This window comes from Cucurbitaria berberidis (genome assembly GCF_010015615.1).
Source record: "Cucurbitaria berberidis CBS 394.84 unplaced genomic scaffold K460scaffold_1, whole genome shotgun sequence".
In the NCBI taxonomy this organism is placed as follows: Eukaryota; Fungi; Ascomycota; class Dothideomycetes; order Pleosporales; family Cucurbitariaceae; genus Cucurbitaria; species Cucurbitaria berberidis.
Window position 1 is genome coordinate 911,696 of NW_024468935.1, and position 24,143 is coordinate 935,838.

At 51.3% G+C, this 24,143-nt stretch overlaps 8 protein-coding genes across 8 annotated transcripts; 4 read left to right on the forward strand and 4 right to left on the reverse strand.

The window, feature by feature from the left end:
- Positions 1-474: 474 nt before the first annotated feature.
- Positions 475-4,843, reverse strand: K460DRAFT_411713 (uncharacterized protein). The gene is made up of 2 exons (XM_040937491.1): positions 4,373-4,843; positions 475-4,320 (listed from the first exon to the last, which is right to left on the reverse strand). The coding sequence occupies exons 1-2, from the start codon at positions 4,638-4,640 to the stop codon at positions 785-787; spliced, it is 3,804 nt and encodes a 1,267-aa protein (XP_040792477.1). The 5' UTR covers positions 4,641-4,843; the 3' UTR covers positions 475-784.
- Positions 4,844-4,941: 98 nt separating this feature from the next.
- On the forward strand, positions 4,942-6,785 carry K460DRAFT_360762 (4-hydroxybenzoate polyprenyl transferase). The gene has a single exon (XM_040932331.1). It carries the CDS (start codon positions 5,142-5,144, stop codon positions 6,411-6,413), a length of 1,272 nt encoding a protein of 423 aa, XP_040792478.1. The 5' UTR covers positions 4,942-5,141; the 3' UTR covers positions 6,414-6,785.
- Positions 6,786-7,041: 256 nt separating this feature from the next.
- Positions 7,042-8,339, forward strand: K460DRAFT_326254 (glycoside hydrolase family 16 protein; the record flags this gene model as incomplete). The annotated part of the gene is made up of 6 exons (XM_040930620.1): positions 7,042-7,175; positions 7,252-7,439; positions 7,506-7,568; positions 7,624-7,713; positions 7,763-8,120; positions 8,170-8,339. The coding sequence occupies 6 exons, from the start codon at positions 7,042-7,044 to the stop codon at positions 8,267-8,269; spliced, it is 933 nt and encodes a 310-aa protein (XP_040792479.1). The 3' UTR covers positions 8,270-8,339.
- An 85-nt stretch (positions 8,340-8,424) lies between these two features.
- K460DRAFT_6689 (retrograde transporter) lies at positions 8,425-9,535 on the forward strand. Its single transcript, XM_040938610.1, has 4 exons — positions 8,425-8,706; positions 8,767-8,781; positions 8,864-9,277; positions 9,334-9,535. The coding sequence occupies exons 1-4, from the start codon at positions 8,650-8,652 to the stop codon at positions 9,448-9,450; spliced, it is 603 nt and encodes a 200-aa protein (XP_040792480.1). The 5' UTR covers positions 8,425-8,649; the 3' UTR covers positions 9,451-9,535.
- A 373-nt stretch (positions 9,536-9,908) lies between these two features.
- On the reverse strand, positions 9,909-11,069 carry K460DRAFT_372317 (carbohydrate phosphatase; the record flags this gene model as incomplete). Its single annotated transcript, XM_040934498.1, has 1 exon — positions 9,909-11,069. The coding sequence occupies one exon, from the start codon at positions 11,067-11,069 to the stop codon at positions 9,909-9,911; it is 1,161 nt and encodes a 386-aa protein (XP_040792481.1).
- Positions 11,070-13,509: 2,440 nt separating this feature from the next.
- On the forward strand, positions 13,510-14,891 carry K460DRAFT_372318 (uncharacterized protein; the record flags this gene model as incomplete). Its single annotated transcript, XM_040934499.1, has 2 exons — positions 13,510-13,518; positions 14,400-14,891. The coding sequence occupies 2 exons, from the start codon at positions 13,510-13,512 to the stop codon at positions 14,889-14,891; spliced, it is 501 nt and encodes a 166-aa protein (XP_040792482.1).
- Positions 14,892-19,543: 4,652 nt separating this feature from the next.
- On the reverse strand, positions 19,544-22,200 carry K460DRAFT_300436 (glycoside hydrolase family 92 protein). The gene is made up of 3 exons (XM_040929834.1): positions 21,917-22,200; positions 20,070-21,869; positions 19,544-20,018 (listed from the first exon to the last, which is right to left on the reverse strand). The coding sequence occupies exons 1-3, from the start codon at positions 22,095-22,097 to the stop codon at positions 19,624-19,626; spliced, it is 2,376 nt and encodes a 791-aa protein (XP_040792483.1). The 5' UTR covers positions 22,098-22,200; the 3' UTR covers positions 19,544-19,623.
- Positions 22,201-23,008: 808 nt separating this feature from the next.
- On the reverse strand, positions 23,009-24,026 carry K460DRAFT_360771 (uncharacterized protein). Its single transcript, XM_040932332.1, has one exon. The coding sequence runs from the start codon at positions 23,762-23,764 to the stop codon at positions 23,159-23,161; it is 606 nt and encodes a 201-aa protein (XP_040792484.1). The 5' UTR covers positions 23,765-24,026; the 3' UTR covers positions 23,009-23,158.
- Between the last annotated feature and the right edge of the window lie 117 nt (positions 24,027-24,143).

Consider the following 24,143-nt stretch of genomic DNA (forward strand, 5'->3'; position numbering starts at 1 on the left):
CAATGCAAACGCCTTCTTTGTTGTCTCTATGATGCTTTCGGAGGAGTTGCTTTGAACGAGAGATAGGAGCGTGGGCCGGAATGTGCCATGTTTCCTCAGGGCGTGTTAGCATGCTGTGTGAAGTGTGAATAGGAATAAGACGATGCATTTACAGTTTCCATTCCACAAGTTTTTCGACTTCGCTTTTCGACAAAAAGGCTGCGTTTTGCCTCGAGACGACTTGTGCGGGTATGGAGGCATAGCGCAAAATATCTAGCTCCTGCAACTTCTCAGGGACGGTGGAGGGATATTGAGATAACACATCATTGAAGGTTCGTAGTGATATTGCCTTGATGTGAAATTCAGACATTGTGGAGTTTTGCTCTGGTATGGAGGATGAGAAATGAGATGGACGCGCAAAGTCGTAGTTAAGTCGCGGACGCGCGATCACGTGCGCAACGTGGCACGTCAGTCAAAACCATTCAAGTTTAATTTCCCAAAGTATTATATTCATATTCAAGGTGCTTAGCAGATTGAGATTTGATGGGGCTAGTTTCTTGCGTTGCAAATAGCACCAGAAATGCTTGCCAACGCCACCGAGGCACTCGACAATCTCTGAACAGCAGCTTCGATATCATAAAGGTATTACCAATCATTCGAGCATGTAAATTCAATCATCACAAAGCCTTGTCAGACACAGACATCCCAACCGGCGCCTCCTTAAGAAACATGACCAATGAAACAAACTTAGCCCACGCATAGGGATCAGAATGCATCTTCCAGAGCGCCATGATGAAATCGTAGTCTACAACGTCTTCCTCGGACGGCCTCGACCGCGCTTGCCAGTGCCCCGCGTGGGTATCATAAAAGGTCTACCAGGCGGTCTACCCACAGGCTTCTTGGGAACGGGTGCGCTCGCAGGGATGTCTTCCTCACTATCCGTGTCAGATAAATCAATGGCCTGAACCTTCCTGTGAGTACTCGGAAACTTGGCTGCTGGTGCAGTCATGGTGGTCGTTGTCATTGTCGATGTCTTGGCCGACCCTTCGCCCTTACGTTTAGATGACGATGCGACAATCGTGATATTCTTCCCAATCATTCCAGGACGGGCGAGGATAGAGTTAGTCGTATGTGGAAGGGCTCTGTGTTCGGTCGCTGTGGCCTCCTCCTCGGACTGTTGCTCATCCTCCATCTCATCCTCAGTGGTTATATCACCAAGGAAGCCATCGATTAATTGGGCCCCGTCGTCAGAATCTGGGAACAAAGCCATCTTTGCGCGAAGATTATCTTCGGCTTCTTGCGCCGCAGCCGCAGCGCGTGCCTTGTCTTCTTCCTCCTTTCTTTGAGCATCGAGCGCTGCAGCAGCAGCTTGTTGCGCTAGGATGAGCGCCTCACTGTTTTGATCGTCTTCGTCATGCATACCGTCTTCGTCAGATATATGACCATTGGTGTTTCGGTTTGGCTTCTTCGACGGTCGTCCGACGGGCCGGATGCCAGCTCTCGGTTTCTCAGGCATTGACTTCCTTTTTTCGTTGTACGCCCGGTTTCGCTCACGGTCTTTCTCACGGTTGGGCCTTACATCGCCATCCCTGAAGTCTACCGGTAGTTCGGTTGGTAGATCTTCTTCGCCCTCATTCCTACGGGCCAACCAATTCGACGCGCGTGCACGCGATCGGCCGGTGTATTCAACCTCGTCTTCTTCGGCACCAAGCTCCTCATCGGACTCAAGGGTAATCTCCTCGAAACGTCGAGAGCCGCGAGTTTTACTAGGTTTGGCAGCCCCGCTAATATCGCCATTCCTTTTCCTCGTTGAGTATGCCTCATCGTCCTCTACACGCACACGATAAGTTTTTGCGTCCTTCTCCTTATCAGCAACGCTCTTGGAGACACTTGATTTGGGTAGAATATCGGACTGAAGAATCGATCGGATGTCTCCGGAGACGTCCACTTCTTCTGGGGTCCTCTGTCGCTCGACTTGGGGACGCCCAGCAGCCGGCCGCTGTCGGATTCCCTCGAGATTACGGACGCTCAAAGGAAGCTTGACAATCTTCGATTTGCCCTTCATCCTAGCAGCAACCATGATGAACCTGTCTTCGCGCTTCGCCTCTTCTAATAGCTTCCTCTGCACTTCCTTCTGATATTGTTTTCCAGATACGTTCTTCGGCTGAAGCGGTTGCGCGGCCTCATCCTTGTTCCTCGTCTGCTTCTTTGACTTATTCTTCTTTCGCCGATTACCCTCTTCGTCCTCCCCGTCGTCGCGACCACGCTTCTGGCCTAGGCGCGGGATCTCGCCAGCCATATCAGGGTCTTGGTAGTATGATTTACCATCTACAGTCGATGGTTCGGCATAGGTAACATCACCATTCTCGTTAATGTTGCCATTACTGTCTTCTACAGGAGAGTAAGTAATGCCATACCGAGTGTAGGTGTGGTCTTCGTCAACAAATCGTGAATCGAGAGATGGGTCTGCCAACTTGTCCACTTCCGCTTGCTGCATTCGTCGCTGCATTGCACTTTGAGCCATGCCCTCATCTTCCCGTAGCCAGTTCAGGTTGGAAACGCTGAAGTCAACAAGACATTCCACGGAGCGCACATCTGCTACTTTCTTAGTGTCGTGACCGAGAAGGGTTCCCGAAGGTTCGTAGGGGTGCTGTCTAGGATCGCGTCGACATGCACCAGTATTGCAAACCCTCCTGCAATGTGGACATTTCCAATTGGGATTCTCCATGACGTTCACGGGCATCATATCATGCGCCCGGAAGAGGGTTCCGTAGCAGTAAGCTAAGTCGCAGTTGGAGCAAAACGCCATCTTCCACTTGGGGTGTCGGTGAAGGCAGAAGTGGCATGATTTGTACTTGCTGAGCCATTGTTTTGACTTCTTGTTGGCGACTTTCTTAATGTTACCGTACTCATCTACGATAGGTTCTTCGTCATCGGAAGCTCCTTCAGGCTGCGGGCTCTTGATGTCGACAAAGGGACGTAACCGTAACTGCTCTTGAGATACTTGGGCCAAGGTCTTCTTGCCAAGATACCTTCGCTCCTCCTGTAGCGGAAGTGGTGTCTTCTCTGTCATGTGTCCATCAATGTCGATGATTTGAGCACGCCACTCTTCGTATTTATGCAGCAAGTCTTTCCATTTCCACTGCTCAACCCATGTGTAGCCCGACTGGCACCCACAGCTCCGACCCATGCAGTAGCAGTCCATGCAGACATCGTAGGGTTCTTCAATCTCGGAGCTGAAGAGGTTCTTGCAAGACTTGCAACTGAGGAAACGATTGAAGATATTGCATCTGCAATAGGCGCATGTCACGTTGCTGTCGTACGGCAGAAACTCGGGATGCTCGCGGGAATCCGGTGCAAACATTTCTGATAATAGAATGTTCTTGTAAAGGTCGAAGAGTCTCTTAAAGTCTCGCTGCACCTGCCGGACCTTTACAGAGTGCTGAATGGCCTCGGCTTGTTCCCCACCTGACTCGACTTGGGCTCGAGCCGACTTGATGAGACTAGAATACTTCAGTAGTGTATAATAGATGATGGCCTTATTCTTGTATTGTTCGTCGCGACAGACGACCCGCGAGTTCGGTAGCGCTTCATTCAAGGCGAGCTCAAGAGTCTCGGCAGTCGTGCGATTCCATGCGATCTTCATGGTTCGGGTACCACGGTTCCAGACCTGATGCGGAGCCAGAGGCGGGATCAGAATGAAGTCGCCCGGGCGCTGCTCGACCACGTATGTTTTGAAGGGTGCTTTCTTCCAGGCAATCAGTTGCGCAAAGTGGTTCTCGACTTCGATATCGTGACCCAAGACGGATAGCCAATACTCGGACACAAGGTGTCGGTCTTTGGTCTCCGTCATAAACCAGATAGAAGATCCAGGGCGCTCTGGTTTGCCGTCCTCACTGATGTGGCCTGAAGCATTTACCATGATGTTTTGACCCAAGGATGCGCACATCTCTCGATGCGCGGGTGTGTATGTGCCCTCGTGGCCGATATAGCACATGAGATTCTCTGCGCGCATATCTGGCGGCAAGCTGCTCATGAGATCTCCAGCGCGTGCGATGCCCCGGCCTTTGCGGCCTCCCAACTCGTCCAGTGCGCCAGGCCCATCAACTTCACCCGTGCTCTCATTCAGGTAAAACAGGCCCGATGGGATGTGCTCTTTCAGCTTGTCTTGCCATACTTGCGGGCAATCTATGTCTTTCAGGTATATGCGCTGGCGCGTTTTGTCTCGATACTGTTCCGGCACATCGAAGAACTGATCGGTGAGTCTACTCATATGCTTGAGATAGTGCTTGATGGTGAGAGGTATGTTCTCCTTGCTGGTAAGGTTTCGTGCGTTCTCGACTATAGACAAGTCAGCATGGCGTCCGGAAAGGGCCTCTAGTCTGTTGCTCACCTTTGTCGCCGTGGTTGTCGCGTAACCATGAGGGGGTAAAGGTCCACGGGTCCAATACCTCCTCGAAGCCATCGATGACCAGAGGCTTCCCCCCTATTATTACATGCAGCAATATCAACTTCTCGAATTGGTCGACGCCGTTGTTAGCGATCATCTCATATGAGATACGGTCGACATATTGGAAGTTGTCGGCAGTCTCGACAAACGTTCGGACGTCGAAGTCGGGCGGTATAGGCTCAAAGGAAGCCCGAGGGCGCGCGGCCGGCATCGTGGTCGTTGTTGAAGACCATCTACAGTGGGGTTGCAGGTCGTGCTGTCACCTCCGCGGCGCAATCGCAGTCGCAACGAGGAGCGAGCGCGCCACTAGGGGCGAGAGACAGTCGGAGGGACGATTTTGTATTGCCTTCGAACGCCTGCAGTTAATACTGCGACAGCGTCGAGGTAGGCCCAAGGAAGTGGGCGACGCGACTGGGAGCTGTGTTGGTGTTGAACGGCTGGAGCTACGGCATCACGTGTCGACGAGAATTAGTGCGCACGGTCCGACCTTCACTTTCCGCACTTCACTTTCACCAATAGCGACCAAGTTATAGTAACTCGAGACATCTCGAACATACAATGACTCTCCATATATTCAGGCCTAATCCTGCTTCACGATAGCATCTTGATCTCCTTTCCTGATTTACCGCACATATATTCACCAAACGTGAGATCTGCGATCCACTCGCGTGCAACAGACGGCGATCTTTCACGACCATACTCTACCTCAATCATGGCTTTCTCACGATATTTCGCGGTCCGATCTGAATCATTGTTATCTTGTAACATTGGCAGACCATCACGATCACAATGGGCTCAGACAAGTTTAATCTCGCTACGATGGAGAAGAGAGCACTCAGCAACACCAACAGCACCACTATTACCTGCGAGGTATCATCCAAGATCTACACAACTTGTTAGGTCAAGACGTTTTGAGTCTTTGTTTCAACGCTCGAACATGGCAACGGCGGCCCAAGATATGTCACCAAGAATACTTCCAGAGTATACGCCACCAACCGCAGGCCTTCTGTCCTACCTGCCCCAAAAGGCTGTTCCGTACGCTGAGTTGATGAGACTTGATAAGCCAACTGGGACATACTATCTTTTCTTTCCATGCCTTTTCAGCACACTTCTCGCTGCTACAATGGCCACGCCCATTGCCGCACCATCCGCAGTCATCAGCACGACGGCACTGTTTCTTACCGGAGCTCTTGTGATGAGAGGCGCTGGCTGCACCATAAACGACCTTTGGGACCGCAACCTCGATCCCCACGTTGAAAGAACACGATTACGTCCGATTGCCAGACGAGCAGTCACACCTCAGCAGGCTATCGTCTTCTTAGGGGGTCAGCTCACGACGGGTCTAGCCGTTCTTCTTTCGCTCCCATTCGAATGCTTTTGGTATGCGACTCCATCACTTTTGTTCGTCGCCATCTACCCCTTAGCCAAGAGAGTCACATATTACCCGCAATTCGTTCTTGGACTCACGTTCTCCTGGGGTGCAATGATGGGATTCCCCGCCCTCGGTGTCGATCTTCTTTCCAATCAAGTTGCGCTCACAGCGGCAGCTTGTCTATACGCTAGCAACGTCGCATGGACAGTTTTATACGACATGATCTATGCGCACATGGACATCAAGGATGATGTCAAGGCTGGCATCAAGAGCATCGCGCTCAAACATGAGAAGGAAACCAAAACGATATTGTCAGGTTTGGCTGTAGTGCAGCTCGGACTGCTGGCTGCCACGGGATCTGTGGCAGGAATGGGACCGGTCTTCTTCGTTGGATCATGCGGAGGCGCCGCGCTTACTCTCGGCACTATGATCAGGCGAGTCAAATTGAAGGAGGTCAAGAATTGTTGGTGGTGGTTTGTGAACGGCGCATGGTTCACGGGCGGAGCGATCAGCCTTGGCCTGGCTGGCGAGTACGTTGCACACCTTTATGGCTGGTATGAACATGGCCCGAAGAATGATAAAGAGCAAGAGCAAAACCTTGTTCCTGTCTAGAGGTCTACGGTTCGAAGGTCTGCAAAGGCAGGCGAGCTGCATAAGGTGTAGGTTCAAGTACCAGCCTCATGATGTATCAACATTGCTTAGTCGCTGAATCGGGTAGAACTACTAACCTTAATACCTCAACAGTTTGCAACATAACGCAACCACATTTGTTGCTTGTGATATATATGTAATTTATCGGGCCCGCACATTTTCTAGCTTATTTACATATTTTATACACAAATTGATTGAGGTCGTGGAGTCGATCAATTCATTATCGTTGAGATCTTATCTTTTTTGGGAAGTGTGAATAGCCAAATCTGTTAGATTTGAATCGTTGGGCACATCCAACCATGGAACTGCATCGGACTTATCAGTTATGAAGGGACCTACTAGGCTTCAGTACCATGGTTTACTGTCAACGCACAACAAACAGCGAACCTACCCGAAAAGCGGCAATAGAATCGTAAACACATGTGCTTTTAGAATTATATCAACACACTAGCGATGGAACATCAACAGGCGCGCGATAGCTTAAAAGGTGGTCCTAGGGCCGAGGCACTTCTTAACTTGTAATTGCTGTATGATCCTGCGCTATCTAACAGTCATCATGTTTGCTACATCTCGAGCTTTCGCGATGCTTATGTTTTTAGCTCTTTCTTCAATTGTACCGTCTGTCGTCGCGTCATACGCCCTTCTACATAACTTTACGGGTACTTCTTTTCTATCAGGTTTCAACTTTTTCTCGGGTTCAGATCCAACTCATGGATTTGTACGGTACGTTGATAAACCTATAAATTACCATGGATGTCTTCGGTGCTCATAGGTTCACGCAATTCTCACTACTTAGCAGCTATCAATCCGAAGCCGATGCTCGCTCACAGGACCTAGTCGCTGTTTCGGACAACAGTATTTACATTGGCGTGGACTACAAGAACAAAGCGCCAAACGGACGCGCGAGTGTGAGAATAGAGAGCAAGGAATTGTACAAAAAAGGCTTGTTCGTGTTGGATTTGGCACACATGCCTAGTAGTACTTGTGGTGAGCCGAATCTTGTGAAAAGCTAGCGCTGAAAAGCAAAGAACGTCAACGACTCATTATCGCTAGGTACTTGGCCCAGTTTCTGGACCTGGGGCTCCGAGGGGCGTTGGCCCGATCTCGGAGAGATCGGTAAGGCATACTGATTTTACTGTTGGGCGATATAAGGCTGATTGATACTAAACAGACATCATCGAAGGCATTCATACCAACACCATAAATGCGTTTTCTGTCCATACAGCGGAAGGCTGCTCTATCGATGGAAAGGGTATGTTCTGTGTCTAACGCCCCTCGTTTTCGTGAAATATAGCTTACAAACATGTGAGGTGCGCTCGGTACACTCAAAACCCTCAACTGCTACATAGGCGCACCAGGTCAACTTTCCAACGCTGGGTGTGGAACCGAAGCATCCTCCCCCAGCTCTTTCGGGTCACCTTTCAATGCCGCTGGCGGCGGTGTATATGCCATGGAGTGGACTTCGCAGTTCATCAAGATGTGGTTCTTCCCAAGGAATGCTATTCCAACGGATCTCGATGGTAGCGGTACTGTTGATCCGGCTGGATGGGGTACGCCCCAGGCCAACTTCCAGGGTGCTTGTGATTTTGACAAGATGTTCGGAGAACAGAGGATTGTACTGGATACTACGTTTTGCGGGGACTGGGCGGGGGCGGTTTGGGATAGTTGGTAAGTATGAAAGTTCGCTGAACAAAGTGAGAGGCTGATGGTGTACCAGTAAAAAGGTGGGAAGCGATTGCAATACATATGTCGCAAACAATCCGGAGGTGTTCAAGGAGAGCTACTGGAGGGTCAACTATTTGAGGATCTTTGAATAGCAGTGAGAGCTCTTCGCTCTTGGACCTCAAAAAAAGCCATCTACCTTAAGCCTATGCATAACAAAGCGAGTAAATTATTTCAAGCCTTCTTTGTAGCCTAAAATTACTTTGCCTCAGGCGTCATTACGATGGTGAAAAGTTGAGGGAGACGTGTGAGAATGGCATATGCTTACGTCATCGCCCATCCCTGCCAAGGGTCCATTCTGCCATGGACCTCCGCCTTGACAGTAGCTTCTGAACAGACGCCCACTTTACACCACAACCCCACCATCGTGCCTGAGGTGCTTTATACGAGATCCTATCTCTTCTATAGGCTGGCGCAGGTTCAGGTCACATCATTCTACGCTCAGAGTGCGTGAAGATACACTATAGCTACCACAATGGCGTCGCGACTGGTGCTTGTCTTAGGCGACCTCTTCATACCAGACAGAGCTTCAGTATGTCTCAATAACCGTACATAAACAAATCTAGACCTCACAAACTTACAGGCTACATAGGATATACCCGCAAAGGTACACATTCACCACCCTTCATAACCATCCGCAATCCACTGTTCACTACCAATAATTTCCCCATCTCACACGCGCATAATAGTTCAAGAAACTCCTTGCTCCTGGCAAAATTGGACAGATTCTCTGCTTGGGCAACTTGACCGACCGCGATACCTACGACTTCCTCCGCGCCATTGCGCCTGATCTCCAAATCGTGAAGGGCGATTTCGATGTCGAAGCGCCCAACCTTGCCTTATCGAAGGTAGTAACCCACGGTAGCCTACGCATAGGCTTTACGCATGGACACACTATTATACCGCCGGGGGATGGCGACAGCTTGCTGATAGCGGCGCGGCAGATGGATGTAGATGTGTTATTGTGGGGAGGCACGCATAAGTTCGAAGCATATGAGATGGAGGGCAAGTTCTTTGTCAATCCGGGGAGTGCGACAGGGGCTATGAGTACGAGTTGGTGGACGGAGGATGAGGATCCTACGCCAAGTTTTGTGTTGATGGACGTAAGTTTGCCATACGAGAACTATACTTGTGAAAGGACCGGCTAACAGCGGAACAGGTCCAAGGCGATGTCCTCGTGCTATACGTGTACCAGCTCCGCAAAGACGCGGAAGGCAACGAGAACGTTGCAGTGGAGAAGGTGTCATTTCGGAAAAACGGCGGTGGTGTATCATAGCCGCATGGTCGAAGGTCGGCTTCGGTCGGCTGTTTGAGCGCATGCATATCACAGGCACCGAGCGGTTTCACAGCTTCAATATTACCCCCTCAAAGATCAAAGGCTTCAACGAATAGGCTCTAGTCGGTGCGCCGTTCTTCTATTCCCTGTCGTGCCACGATAACTGCACATGGTGGTCTTTACGGCTAGGGGCAGGATCGAGACCATGCAAGCTGCAAATTATATGTCGCTCAAGCAGTTTTGTGTTCCCCTATCTGTCACAGACCCTGGAACTCAGCTGAGGCTCATGCCATCATCTTCCTTCGTTTACCCCACATTCTCAACAGTGATGTGACCGTTCGGTGAGGCTCTGTAGCACCGCTGTACGCCCTGTCACGGGTTCGCCTCGCCTCGCCTCGCACAGCATGGAAGCGCTACCCATCTGTGAGGGCCGGAGACCGTCGGTGGACCTTCCTGCATCACTGCGGTCTCCGTCCGAGCACGTCTTTCACGGCCCGACCAACCTCCTCAAACAAACTCGGCATCGTAGCAATCATGCCCCAATTCCGCTCGCCCTTGATCTGCCTTCCCTGTCCAAAATCAATCTGCTCGCCGTTGAAATCACTAATCATTCCACCAGCTTCCTGAAATAGAATGTGTCCACCGGCGTGATCCCATATATAGGTAAATCGGGAGACATTTTTCGGTACTCGTACCATGACATCTGTGGATCCAAGTGCTAGCGCAATGTACTTGAGCTGCTGCGACCAGAGGACTGTCCCGGGCCAAGTGGCGCCTAGGCTCTCTGCAACAGCCTTGTGTTCTGGTTGCGAAAGCGATGTCTTTCCCAGTGTGCTTTCGACAAAGTTCAGGCTCGTGGGAGACTTCTCGGCTAGCTGTGTGAGATCGATGCGCCGTGGCTCTCCAATTCCTTTCTCTTCCATCTTGCGGACGCAAGTGCCTTGCCCCTTGACAGCAGACAGAACCACACCATACCCGTCCTCATCCACTTGATCTTCATGGATCCTGGTAGTCCCCAAGGGGGCATTGACGTCGAAAGCCAGATTGGGACAACCGATGACGCCCACCTTCTCTACACCATCGACTAGCAGACAGAGAGCAACAGCATACTGCCGATTTTGCATAAACGATAGCGTGCCGTCAACGGGATCCATAACCCACACTCTACCCGATCTCGTGACTTCCCCTTTCCCACCAAGATCGATAAGATCGAACATGGCCTCCTTGCTTGCCGGGAAAGATAACGTCAAAGCTCCCTCGTCCCCGCTCCCGCCCGCAGCAGTTCCGCTCCGCACGTGCTGCACGTCGCTCATTCGGGTCTCCTCCGCATTTTTGGCTTGTAGCACAAGCTGCCAGACTCGGTCCGCCAGAGTCTCATTTGAGCGGAGTGCATCGGCGCTCTCCTCTCCAATGAATGCATCTTCTGGGAACACGGCGTGCAGGACTGAAATGAGCAGGGCCTGTGCGGCGAAGTCCGCTATCGTGACGGGAGAATCGTCGGCTTTGGTTTCGGCGGATACATTGTTTTTCAGGCTGCGGAGCACCGATTTCGTCAGGACGGATGCGGCATGGACGACTTGCAAGGCGAGACGGAGCTCAGCGGAGTATGGTGTTGTCATCGTTTAATCGTGTAATGGGTGTTTGTTGACGTGATTGTTGGGGTGTACTATTGGGTTTGGAGATTAGTTCCGAATGTTTAGTTTTAGATGAGGTGAGGTTCCGCGAGAGCTTAGCGCAGTCGTTAGATCGACAACATGCCACAGCTTTTTTTTCTTGCAGGCAGCCGCCTTAGGTAGTTTTGTGACTGCTGAAAAGCGAGTACGCCGTAGTGCAACAACAGTCAGGCTACCAAAAGATACCAATTACGGAATGTGGCCGTCGGAATCAAGATATACGACCAGGGTATGGACATTCGTGAACGAGCGCGAGTCATCGTCCTGTTCGGATCCGAACAATATGACACAGTGAGACAGACACCAGCCGGACCGATTCAATGCATACTAAGGTTGCTGGCCTCACTAGAGATGATGAAGGCTCGCCTCCCCCGAGTATTTCCGCAAGGGTCGCGAACGTTCGGTAGGAGGTCGCTCCACCACAGTGACTACCAAACGGGCCGACACTCGGGAGATAGTCCTTTAGGGGTCAAGGAGCGTCGAAAGGCGAGACTGTTTAAAAACAGTATTGATCTCCGTTACAGCCTGCGAGCCGTGCAGCGTCCGCGATTCCATGCTGATGGGTTACACAGCATCGTTGTTGGTGAACATTGCTTCTTAGTAAGTACCGCTGAGCATTCCGCATGGTACGTACTCTTGTGTGGTAGTTCCATAGTGTCTCCCGCGAGTCCTCATAGTGCTTAGCAATATAGAAGTCGACAGGTACATGCGTCATACATAGGTACAGTCGGGTGTATGCTGACCTATAATATAATGCAGGCGCGGGATGGCTAATACTAGTGCATATTGTACATAGTGTGTGAGGAGGCCGAGACTCGTGGAGTGATGTTGTTGTTTATTATTGACGAGCAACCACGACACTCTACTGTCCTGGCGTCCCTGTCAGTTTACGGCACAACTTAGACACTAGGAACAATCCGGGCACGATGCGGCACGGGAGCTAAAAACAGGACCTGGCGACTGCAGAAGTTGGCGGTGGGGTTCCCTTTCCCACAAAAACAATGCGGACACCAGTCTTGTTCTGTCAGGTATTGCGGCATTGCCAGAAAGAGCACCCTGCGTTCCAAGCATACATCGCAATTTTTCAAAAAGGTAGGCAGCCTCTCCCAGGCACAGGGGCGGTGCTAGGAAAATAGCGCTTGAGCCTTGGGATAGGGGCTTAAATGGCTCAGAGCTAATGCGCAACAATGTGATTGATTCTCAGCATGGTAAGATAGGGATACGGATATCCAACAAGCTTGTCAAGCGCGATGATATCGGATCAAGTCTCGTTCCTGCAGCAGCCTGTCGACACCATGATGGTTTCCATCTTGGCTGTTTAGTGTCGTGCTGAAGTTGGAAGAAGGGGTGTGGGGGTTCGTCATGCTCATTGCTCAAACCGACAAATTATCGAGCCGATCCATCTGCAAGTCACTCCTAATGGCGTCCCGACACGAACAACGTGCATGACCTTGCAGAAGGCGCATTTCGCAGGCTGTCTGCGAAAGTAGGATCGTTATCTCCCTTTCCGAAGCCAAGAGAACACCGGAACGCTCATGGCAAGCGTTTTTCTGCAAGACACTAGCGCATGGAGGACGTCTATGCTTCGCTTACACCACTCAGCGCTCAAGCCGCTTCATCCCAACCGGTCAGGCGGCAGGACCATCCTATTCTTCATCGGGAGTCGGCGAGGGCGAAGCAACTATTGATCGGTGGTCAGAACGCCTGTTTGGTTGCCCTTTTTGGCTGTTCATGGCTTGCGCAATAGGCATCGACGAAGCCAGAGGTTGGCCTGGATAGGTCCAAGGTGTGCTAGGACTTTGCAGTCGCTAGTCAGCTACAATAGATGGCAGGTCCTCACGAACATGGCTGCAAATTGTGTTGAGAAGGCATGGTATTAGACCCTACACGACGGTACTGGAAAGGATGTTGTTTGTCGCAGATCGTTTATGCAGCATCGAGACGAGGTCGCGTCAGCTCGCAAATAGAGATGGCGCAAATAATTATCCGGGCGCGAGCATGTCGTGCCCCTAGGTTGCGACAGATAACGTCTTCGGTTGTTGCAATGCTCTTTTAGAGGGCTCGTCGACGGTTGATGCGTGATCAGGACGGGACATGAGGATACGGGTGCATTCCAAGGTCGCGGTGGGCGCGAAGTGGAATATCTTTCACTCAGCATTCCGTGCGTGCAAAGTTTTGTGCTTACGAGAGATGGGTTGATGTAAGAGGTGTTGTACTAGGGCTGAGGGCGTCTCACGGACGAGTCCGCTGCATGGGAGCATCATGTCTTCGCTCGTCATTATCACCGATGATAGCGAAGACCGGGCCTAACGCTGGGGTAGAGGCGGCTATGTCTAGAGGCCCACAGTGCACACGCTCGACGGATAGCGCCATGGGGGTCCCAGAGATGGCGCAAGCGTGTGTGGACACACTTGAACAGTGGCCTGTCGAGCCAGGATAAACGAGCATCGGTCCACTGGTTCAGCATTGGGGGTGGGAGGAGAAGTGGACCCATGACTGCTGAAACCGATATCTGGATGGCTCGTTTTGCGCATGCCATTCTGGAATAGGCTCTCGTACCTACATTTGCACGTCAGTCATCTGCCTGGCCGGCGCAGGGTAGAGCAGATGACTAGCGAGCAAGGCAAGTCGATTGTTCCGTCATCCATCCAGGGAGTTTGCTAACCGTGGTGTCACTCTCGGTTGCTCGAGCCCATCCCGCGGCCGAAGAGTTTTGGCCTCCTCCCAGCAGCAACCTATACAGCCAACTAAGGAGCCAACTAGCTGGCGAATCGTCGCAGCGCAGCGCGAGGGCGTGCTGGCAGCACCAGAAGGGTGGCCAAATGTCTGCCTGGGCGAATAGCAGGCTACAGAGGACGCTCATGGCGCAGGCATGGGCTAGCGCGAGAGGGGGTGCCCAGGTGCATTATTACTGGGGGCTTATGGCGCTTAACAAGAAAAATCGCAGAAGACGTGCACTGCGTGGGACATCCATGTCATGTACGAAGCACCGTCCGTGCCTGGGAACCATCCGCCTTTAACACGGCTATCCGCTCTCGTTTCTCCACATCTACAGAGCTCTGTGCTTCCTTCCGCTGAACTCTCAAACCCCATCATCATCATCATCTCATGACTCTTGTTTGAGACCCTCACTTCCTTTTCAAACAGCTATCCTTCATTCTCTCTTCCAAGTCAGCCGTGGCACTGCCTCGTCGACGCCCCACCCATCTTTGTCAACTCCTACCTCTCCTCCCAGCCCTAACATCTCCCATTCCCATGGCTTCTTCCTCAATGCAGTGGTCTTACGACTTCTGCCTCTCCTGCGACCGCCAGATTGCGGAGAACTGTGCCTACTGTAGCCAGGCCTGCCGGCTCGCCGACTTGGAGAAGGCTGGCAGCACACAAGCACAAGCGCCCTCGCAGCTGTCATCATCTGCTTCCTCTTCGTCGTCATCATCGTCGTCGTCGAACAATGGCTTCTATCTCCCGCCAGCCGTCAACTTCTCAGCATACAAGGCAGCCCCAAGCTCACGAGGATCTGACATGGCCCCTCCCAGCCCGTATCACTACTACCCAACTGCAAACGGTACCTACTTTGCACCCACAGCAGCAACAACAAGGCAATCACCACAACGTATCCTCACGCCATCTTCATCACGATCATCACTTGCCTCTGCTGCCTCTCAGACCCAAACAGGCATCTCGCAACAAGCGGCTACACAGCTGAACAGCTACATGCGCTCATTCGATCAAACCCGAGACTTGAAGAGGCGGTGCACGCAATACTAGACGCAACCGTCTAGCTTTCTCCACGCTTGTCTCAGGCCCTCCTGAGGCACCTCACATGACTCTCCAAACGCCCAAGAGCGATATTGGAAAGCTGTGCAAGTACTCTAGGACGATCTATTGCATTCTGGAGTTCGGTATTACGATCATCACGACAGACCGCACATCCACGGTCCTGCATTCGGCACTGGCATCGGTTTACGGAGTTTATTTCAGCATCACATCGATCACCGCCTCTCTACGTTTCATCACTGTACTATCTCCTATGTTATCCTCTGAACGCGTCGGCGGTGTACGATCAAAAGCATTTTATATCCTGTGGTGTACCGAATTTGTGTTATTACGAGCATTTGCACCCTGGTGGTTGGGTTTGGCTGCATCGGTGCCTCAAGGGCATTCAGCCCATGCGTTAGCATTGTGGTCATTTCGGTTGGATATCCCTCTCTCTCTATTAGCCTTGTTATCAATAACGCGTCTGCTTTCTGCGCTCGCAATACCACACGGTGCTTAGATAGCTGCTGCTTCGGCACGCATCAAATGGAAGGGACGACCATGAGCAATGGCCCATGGCGACAAGACACACCAAAGACCGTTTCTTCTCTCCCTATTTTGACGTCCAAATGACAACCTGACATGTCTCACTGTCATCGCAGATCCCCCAGCCGACCCCTCAAACGATGGCACGTGATCCCTGCATCACTTGCGCAAGCATTCTCCCGTGCCTTTGTCCTACGATAACGCAGCCACCCACACAGTGCCAGCCTCCACGGCACCCTGATTCGAGGCTAGCCGGAGAGGCCCCGTGCTCTGTTCCCCCCCTCTATTGTTGTGGCGCCTGTTCGATTCTGTGAGATACAGGGTCGGGTGCGCAAGACATGGCCGGTTGCTCTCTCCACACGGCTTGCTGTATCTCCTACACAGACCAGGAAGAATTTTCACGACGATCCAGATGTGCAGCCATGCCCGCCCCCCAACAATCTTCGCAACGACATGTGGTAACGGTTGCCACAGGGTGGCGAAAAGCACACACACCCCTCGAATGTTGTTGAGCTCTCCAGCACCGGGTCACCACCAGGACGGCACCCCAACTGTTCCAGGGGAGCGGCAAGAGAGACGGTTGGCACTCTGCGGTCCCTTGGCCTCGCCCGTATACCCTCAGCGTATTGGACCTCGTATCTGCACGCTTGTAGGCCGCGACACGCAACTGGACGGGTCTCTCTGCAAGTGGCTCCTTAGCCTGGCCTTCCCCGCATCTCTGAACGGGCCGCGAATTGTCATGGGTGCTGTGAGCAGGGTCATCCCTTCATACGCAACGAAAAAGCAAACCCCCCCACGTACGCTCGTCTCGTCATGCGCCATGTCGGACATGAGAGGGATCGCCAACATTTGTCGTTATGGCGCAACACGCCCGATGTCATTGATGTGACCGTCTCTCGTGGTGGTGCATATCATGGATTGACCAGCAGCAGCAGCAGCAGCAGCCTTGCAAAATTTTCAGCGACGCCTGGATAGCTTCACGCTCTAATCGGAGACTGCCAGCTCAGTCGTCTCCACTTCGCAAGCGAGGCCCGGAGATGATTGCCCTTCTATGGCTCGTCCGAGCAGCGTCCCGTTGGGATCCCGATCATGCAATCACGACACTTAGCTCCGTCCCTAGCAATCCCGAATTGTTATGTCATCGCCAGTGATCATTTGTGCGACATGAACGAGTCGTGTCACGCATAACCCTACAAGTCACGCCAGCATGGTCAGAGTGCATATTTCGCTAGCAAAACCTACCTACGCAGATCTGTCGATCCAGAGGATTCAAGATATCCGTCGCGGTCCGCTTCCTAACAAATCGACAATCATCAGGCTCCTTTACACGGGCCGATACGCTTTGTTTGCAAGTCAACGACAAGCTGCATCGAGGCCCGGCAAATGCAGGACTAAGTAACCAGCGCAACACCATATTTTCGCAATGAATAAGCCCGAACGCACATCTACACAGAGTTTTCACTACGGCTCGGAGAGTACCAGCAGGCCCCCGACAATCTCATCATTTGTGGAGTCAGAGATGGTGCTCGGAGGCTCAACGAGGCTCCGAAGTTCGCTGAGGAGACGTGAGTCAAGGGAAACCCTGCCGTCGCAACAACATCCTGCCGACCATCGCTCGATGCGACAGACTCCATCCTATGGCCTGTCCACCTTTTCGAGGGCCTTGGCAGAACAGCATCACGAACTTGCGACATGTTGCAACAGGATCCATGTGGATTTTCACTGCTATCAAGTAGACGCCTGGTGAAATCCAGTCTTTCCTATGTCTGAGGGATGTGCATGTAATTGAAGTATTCAGTTTCCCTTGCCCTCAAGAAAAGGAGCGATCCTGGTGATCGCGCGGATTAGCTAACTAGGGATTCGCGACTCAGCTGTCCTTATCGTTCCACAGAACGCACCAAGACCACCTATGCTTCCCGTCGCGACATGTGAGCACTGATCTGGTGGTCTGGGATACTGCATTCACCAAATCCGCGCGCACCAACGCAAGCCTTGTGCCAGAAATGTCAAGACCTCGTGTATGCCAGGCACAAGATTGGTCGCTCTGCACGACTTCCAAAGTCGTTCATTTGCGACGGAAGATCTATCCGCGAATAGAATAAATCCATGGCATGCCCGAAGCGTTCGACGATCGTCTTGTCGTAATGCAAGGCACCCATTGCGCACGCCAACACTTCCTGAAACGGAAGGTTGGCACAATCAGGAACTCTACTAGGCGTCATCAATTATTGGAGTCGTCGATATGCAGAATGCCATCCTATCAAACGCCCTCGCTTATATAGCATCTGTCTCGATCCTACAAACTCAGGGCGTAGGCACACCCACACGTACGATTAACTTTGCGTCTATCCAAAATAGAGTTCCGGGAGGGTGCAGAATCTGGTTCAGACTGTTTGCACGGCGCTAATGTGGTCACAATATCCACCTAGAGCATTGGGAGAACTACGCAATATCTTGGTCATGATATACGCCAAAGCTCATGTCACGGGCTTCACTTGGGATGCCTCAACCAACCGCCGAGTCAGTTCAAGACGCCACTCATTGACGATTATGTCAGATATTTGTTGGCTGCAGCTCCCGATAAGGGCCCGTGTTGGGGATTCCCAAGAATTGATAAGGTTCAAGCTGTGGGTCATTAGCCGTCATACCCGCCCTCGGTATGATCCGTTAAAATGTGGAGCTGCAAGCGATTCACAAATAGGGTCCACAATACTTCGCCAAAGGAAGGATGCCGGATCGGCAACATGAGGTTCTACCTTTTCTCCGTGGAGGGCCGCTTCTGATGACCTAATAATGGATACTTCCACGAAAGCTCACTACGCTCCATAGGTATGGGCAAAGCTAGTTCGACGATATATGAACAGCTCCCACATAATCGATTCAAGGTAAATCGTATACGCTAGCAACACCTGTTCATATAACAGTCTTGGTGACCCACTAGCAGCAGAGCTATAGCAACCACAGTCAGCAGTCTGGGCCCCGGGAATCACCTCCCAAGCCATTCAGAGTCTTCCAACCCAGTTTCACATTTTAACAGCCACATAGCCACGAGCCTGATCAAGCATATCATGATTCTGGAACATATTGACACGCGGACGCCATTCCCCCCACCATCCACGGGAGATCAGCCCAGCCAATAGTAACGCCCCCATCAATAGATTTGCTTAATTAAAGCTAAAGGAAACCGGTATTGGTCTTATCCATGTCTTATCCATGTAATATGCATGCGTACCATCAACAAGTTTTGTTCTTGAAGCGGCAATGACCAAGGACTGGGATTCTGGCGAAGGTGAGGCTTGCGTGTCGACAGACCTCCTATCTTTAGCGAGAGTGCCGTTTGATGTGCCGAAGCTATTCCGGAGGAAGTATTCCAGTATTGCCTCCAAAACATCTACCAGGCTTCCTAGGCAAGAGTCGAGTATCTCCACGCCAAGTTTCGCGCAGCAGCAGCGAAGTAGTACAGCATAGTGACGCCAGGCCTGTCGTCATTCGCCCTTAGCTACGGGTCGATCCTCGAATAGTATCGGTTTTCGGTATCCGTCTCGACATCGTACTCGCCGTTGGTGTGGTGAATGATAGACTGTTCTTGCTCCTGCTCCACAGCCTATTGTATCCCCCTGCCTTTCCTTGTCGACGTTGTCTTTTTCCCCTCTACCTTCAGCCATTTTGACCTTCTTAGCGTCTGCCTTATCTCTCTCATCTCCCTGGGGAGGTGGGTGCTTTCGAGTGTCATGCTGACGGAGGCGGGTGCTGGATTGGTCGTCCATGTCGTCGGCGTCGATATAGGTGTAAATGTAGGTGTTTGCGTAAGTGTTTCTCGCCATGTTGTACAGAGTATGGCTGGCAGTTGCTGGCAGGGTGAGGGGTGAGATAAATTGAATAACTTGGAAGGCGAGGTGCTACAGATGGAACACACTCCCACCGCCAGCGAAACAATTCAACGGATCAACACGCATCAACCCAAGCGAACCACTCCGAAGCTACCAGGAATGGACTGATGATGCGATTCAACTGTTGAGAGATCAAAGTATCTTAGAGAGTTAGATACTTAATGACGGGTGGTGGCGATGGGTCTCAATTTCTGGATAGACAACCACACGCCGCATATCATGTCCATGTCCATGTACTTCTTTCGGATATTAATTTTATTCCTCGGTATCAAGGTCAACAACCATAATTTGATACATGCAGGATCCAATTAAAAAGCCGCCGACAAACTAGGCGGCCTATCCTCCACTCTGGTACCCCATGCACTTTCCGTTTCCCCAAGCACTAGTTCCAAGGTCCAGCCCTGGGTGAAGAATTCATGACCAATCCAGTTCTTCCTATAATCTGCACCGTTCAACCTCGCGCTTTGGATATAAATATTCTTGTACTCTTTGTCAAAGTTCACGTTACGAATCGTGGCAGTCAAGTTGGTAATCTGATTAGTGATACTGACTGATTGGAAAAAAGGAGGAGTAATGAAGTAAACGTTCTGGCCTGGATTGGGGAAGAGGCCGATGGTGGAGAAGAGAGTGAAGGAGGCCATGGCGCCAGAGTCGTCGTTGCCCGGGAGCCCGGCATGGGAGGTGTTGAAGCGGGATGGAATATCTGTAAAGATCAGTAGGAGTTTGTTCGGGGTAGATTGCTGCCTAGACTTACAAGTGTGCACGCGCTTTGCGGAAAGTGCTGGCCTGCCTGCATAATGCGGCATGTATACTGTCAAAAAGACCGGCTCATTCCCAATGTCAGCGAGCCCAGAGGTATGGAAAAAGTCCAGGCGCTTCAGGAACACTTCTTCTCCACCAAGTAGTTCAATGACTTTTCCGATATCATGCGGCACAAAGAACATATATTCCCAGCAGCTCGACTCAAATGTCTCAGACGGGTTCGAGGTCAGCGAACAGAAATTAGCGAGAGGACTGCAGGCAATCGGATCCTGATAACCCCAAGTACCATTCAGATACTTGGGCTGGAAGAAGCCTGTGAAGGTGGTATCCGTGCCATTAATGAAAGACTTTTGGTCTGCTTTGTAGAGGTTCTGCCAATTGCTTGCTCGAGCAATGTACTTTAGGTATGTGTCCTTCCCCAATCCTTTGGCAAGGGTAGCGAGATTGAAATCATTGTAAGCGTACTCTAGCGTCCGGGATATACTCCGCGAGTTCGTCCCAAAACCGACAGGATCGAAGTCAAGATACGGTACGTAGTTCAACTTTTTCCAGCTCGTCAAGCCTCCTCGTCCTTCGACGCTCCATTCCAATGGTTCGTTCTCTGCGTCGTTGACAATGGCTTCGTATGCGAGCCCCCAGTCGATTCCTGTGAGGTTCTTGACGTACGCGTCGACTAGGACATTATCTGCATCTGAGCCTCCCTGCGTCCAGCCTTTGCATGTACTCATCATACAGTCCGGTAGCCATCCACGGTGCTTATAGGTATCGAGTAGGCTGCGTAGTAGTTTTGACATCATCTTAGGATCCAATATAGTGAGAAATGGTAGCTGAACGCGCCACATATCCCAGATGCAGTAGAAAGAATCGAAGTATGGTTCGTCACTCTTCCAATGAGGATTTTCTCCAGTATAATTCTGAGGAGATATCATCGTTCGGTAGATCGCACTCCAAAAGCTGGCTTGCAAGCTATCATCCACACCTCCTGTTTCGATCGCTATTGGCGTAAGCTTCTCGCGCCATGCATTTTCCGCCGTGTTGACTAGACCGTCAAAGTTGAAATCAGGACCAGGTATCTGTTTTTTCGCATTCTGGCAAGCCTGCTCGGAGCTAACGAAGCTAAGGCCCATTCGTGCAAGTATAGGTCCAGAAAGCGGCCCCTGGAAGCGAATGAAGCCACCGGCTTGTAGGTAAAAAAGGTTGAAGCCTCGTGTGACGTAGAGTTCTTTCGGCTCGGTACCCGCTCTATCATTGACCCAGACTCCTGAGTCTCTGACCTTCCCTCCAGTGACATCTAGGCAGAAGTAAAGCACATAGGAACCTGCTCCAAAACTCGGGAGGAAGGTACCGTTGCCCTTCATCCTTCCAGTGTCACTGCCGCGTTCTGCCTCAATACTTATCGACGCATTCTGACGGCTAGCCCAAAGATCGGTGAGATCCAGCAATATCAGCGGATTGGCGCTTGCATTTCCAGACGAGGTCTGCGAGAAGTCGAAGCGGAACAATGCCGCATGCTCCGAAACAGTCATATCAGCATGTATGCCGTTATCCAGTGTTACTCCAAAATACCCTGGTCGCGCCTTGACTGAGTCATTCTTGGAGGGAATCGCGCGCGCTTTGATTAGAAATTTGCAAGTATTAACATCGTCTCCTGGGCAGATCTGAGGAAAGATGGGGAAGTTCCCTAGGCTTGGGTTTCCTCCAGTCCCAGAGTCATGCAGCGCTGAGAAACCAGTGATGTTACTTCCGTCTGTCGAAAACCCCCCTGTGTTTTCACCATCTACATCGGCGACGGCTGGAAGCAAGTTAGTAGCTAAAGAGAATAGGTGTTGACATTCGAACCTTTTGCCATGCCGTATGGCAGAGTTGCGCCCGTGAACACATTGCCGCCACTTCTACTTCCGATCACTGGATCTATCGAGTCCAGAATATCGAAGTCTCCTGATTGTCTTGAGTATTGTATTGCTAGTGACGGTATTACAAGTTCAGTGAGAGTGTAGAGGAGGTAGATGGGACGAATCATGCTGTAGTAGGTGAACAAATATCAATCGCGAGGGTGGAAGGGACGCATTCTGTACGTGATGTCCTGTTGCGCTTCAGTATGACGACGTCACTTTAGATGAGGTGTTGAAGCGCTCCTTCCAAAATGAGTGGTGCACATTGCGGGGTAGTGTAACCGGCTGTTTGGTACTTGTAGCATAGCTGTGACGTGCGTGCGCATCAACGTCTTCGATATTGTTACGGCTATTGATATGAATCTGTTCATTCAACTATTCAAGTCAAATCAGGAGTATGTTGCAAGCTATCTAGTCCCTACTAAAAAAAGTGAAAAACATTCGGGGTGTTGTTATCTCTTGTGCAAATATAGTTGGTTCAACGAGCTGAATCGCTCTAAGTTCCTTCGTTACATGGTCTACCAACTGATAGTAGACAACTGTTACTTAAATCCAGCCTTGCAAAGCCTTGTAAGACGACTTGTTGCGGCAGCCCGTGGGTTGCATGGCTTGCAGTGGTGCAATACGGCACTCCACTAGCGGCTAGTGCTGCCTCACCCCACAACCAGTTCTCTGTGCTACAATAACCACTTATAATCTGCCTAAGGGTATTCCATGCACCTGTGACAAGATTAGAAAAGTGTCGTGTGTGATGCTGTTCAGCTTCTCACCCGTAGATGATTCGGAGGCGCCGTCAGTGGCAGATACTACCGTCAAAGCATTATCCTAAAAAGGTAACCACCAGCAAAAGCAAGTTCGTCACAAGTCGGCATGGAATTGCGCCGGGTATACGAATTCGTGCGCATGTCTAGCAAGGCTGGATGCAAGGGCCTGAAGTCAAGCACACTGAGAGTTTGTAGCCCCCACAAACCAGAGTCAACGGTATTGCGCTGGTCGCGGGTAAGTGAGCCGCAAACCCGGACGTATGATAAAGATAGAGCATGGGTTTTGTTTGAATTGACAGAATCAGAAATACTCACACCATTGGTATCTATAGACATTTGCTATACAGATGTTCCAATGTTGCAGCCAATGACGGAAGATTTTCGAAGGCTATGCAGCTTGCTGACGCCAATTCGCGGTCTGGACGTTACGCCTCTTCCCTTTCTAGGTTGGTAGCATGATGGACTTGTATCTCCTCGTATTGTCCGTTGATGGCTGCATTGTCGCAGTCGCTGTGACCCTCCTGTGCCGCGAAGGTAACATGTGCTTGCGCATTCTCCCACCCACTAAATATGAGAGCCTCGTGGCTTCCCGCAGCCATATCACATCGCCAACCGTGTGCCACCCTGAACGGATGGCTGCCTTGGAGAAGTTGTGTGTGCCTCATGACAGCCTGATTGAATGCGTTGATGTAATCTCCTTTGACGCTCAAAATCTCGATGGCTAAAACAGGCGCATCCAGTGGAAGCGAGCTCATACCGTCTAGCTCAATATGAATGGTCCAAGAGAACTGAAGCATGTTCTCTTGGGGGCCCAAAATCTCGTGCCGCGCTGGAGAGGCCAAGAAGTCCAAATGAGCTTCCAGGCTCGGCCATGTACCCAAAATATAGATCAATGTGGGGTCCTCAATGCAATGGTAGAACTGTGAGTTGGTGTGCAGTTTACCTCGGACGACTGATAGGCTGTGAAGCAATACTGGGTCGTCCGCAGAAAGCCTCTTTAGACGTAGCTGGGTGACCTCGAGGACCGGCATGCTTCTCCGCGGGCGTAAGGTCGATGAGATCTCGTATCGCGTCTCCTCTTTTAGCACCAGGAAACGGGAGTACGTGCGAGACGAAGAGTGGTGGAGCCCGACAGACGGGGAAGGATACACGGTCGTACGTTCACCCCGCGTATAGGAATGTACCTTGGCGTAACGCTCTTAGGGCTGCCGTTGTGCTCGAGGGTAGTCGAGAATTTGGGGACCCCCTTGGACAATCAACAATTTGTCGCTGCCTAACTAGCCTCGGTGCCTGATACGCCTATTATTCTGATGAGCCTGCAGAAGTATGCGAATGCCCCCCTAGCCTGCAACGCGTCTTGGAGGGGTTCTGCCTAGCCATTAGCCCTCTACCGCGCGGTCAACGTTGCAT

What these genes read in the sequence shown, in the direction of transcription:
- K460DRAFT_360762 (XM_040932331.1), top strand. Translation starts at nt 5,142, where the DNA reads ATGGCTTTCTCACGATATTTCGCGGTCCGATCTGAATCATTGTTATCT.
- K460DRAFT_6689 (XM_040938610.1), top strand. Translation starts at nt 8,650, where the DNA reads ATGGCGTCGCGACTGGTGCTTGTCTTAGGCGACCTCTTCATACCAGAC. An exon ending in CAAGTTTTGTGTTGATGGAC is followed by an intron (nt 9,278 to 9,333) that starts GTAAGTTTGCCA and finishes ACAGCGGAACAG; the next exon opens with GTCCAAGGCGATGTCCTCGT.
- K460DRAFT_300436 (XM_040929834.1), bottom strand. Translation starts at nt 22,097, where the DNA reads ATGATTCGTCCCATCTACCTCCTCTACACTCTCACTGAACTTGTAATA. An exon ending in GCCATACGGCATGGCAAAAG is followed by an intron (nt 21,870 to 21,916) that starts GTTCGAATGTCA and finishes ACTTGCTTCCAG; the next exon opens with CCGTCGCCGATGTAGATGGT. An exon ending in CGCAAAGCGCGTGCACACTT is followed by an intron (nt 20,019 to 20,069) that starts GTAAGTCTAGGC and finishes TGATCTTTACAG; the next exon opens with ATATTCCATCCCGCTTCAAC.
- K460DRAFT_411713 (XM_040937491.1), bottom strand. Translation starts at nt 4,640, where the DNA reads ATGCCGGCCGCGCGCCCTCGGGCTTCCTTTGAGCCTATACCGCCCGAC. An exon ending in CGACAACCACGGCGACAAAG is followed by an intron (nt 4,321 to 4,372) that starts GTGAGCAACAGA and finishes ACTTGTCTATAG; the next exon opens with TCGAGAACGCACGAAACCTT.
- K460DRAFT_360771 (XM_040932332.1), bottom strand. Translation starts at nt 23,764, where the DNA reads ATGCCGGTCCTCGAGGTCACCCAGCTACGTCTAAAGAGGCTTTCTGCG.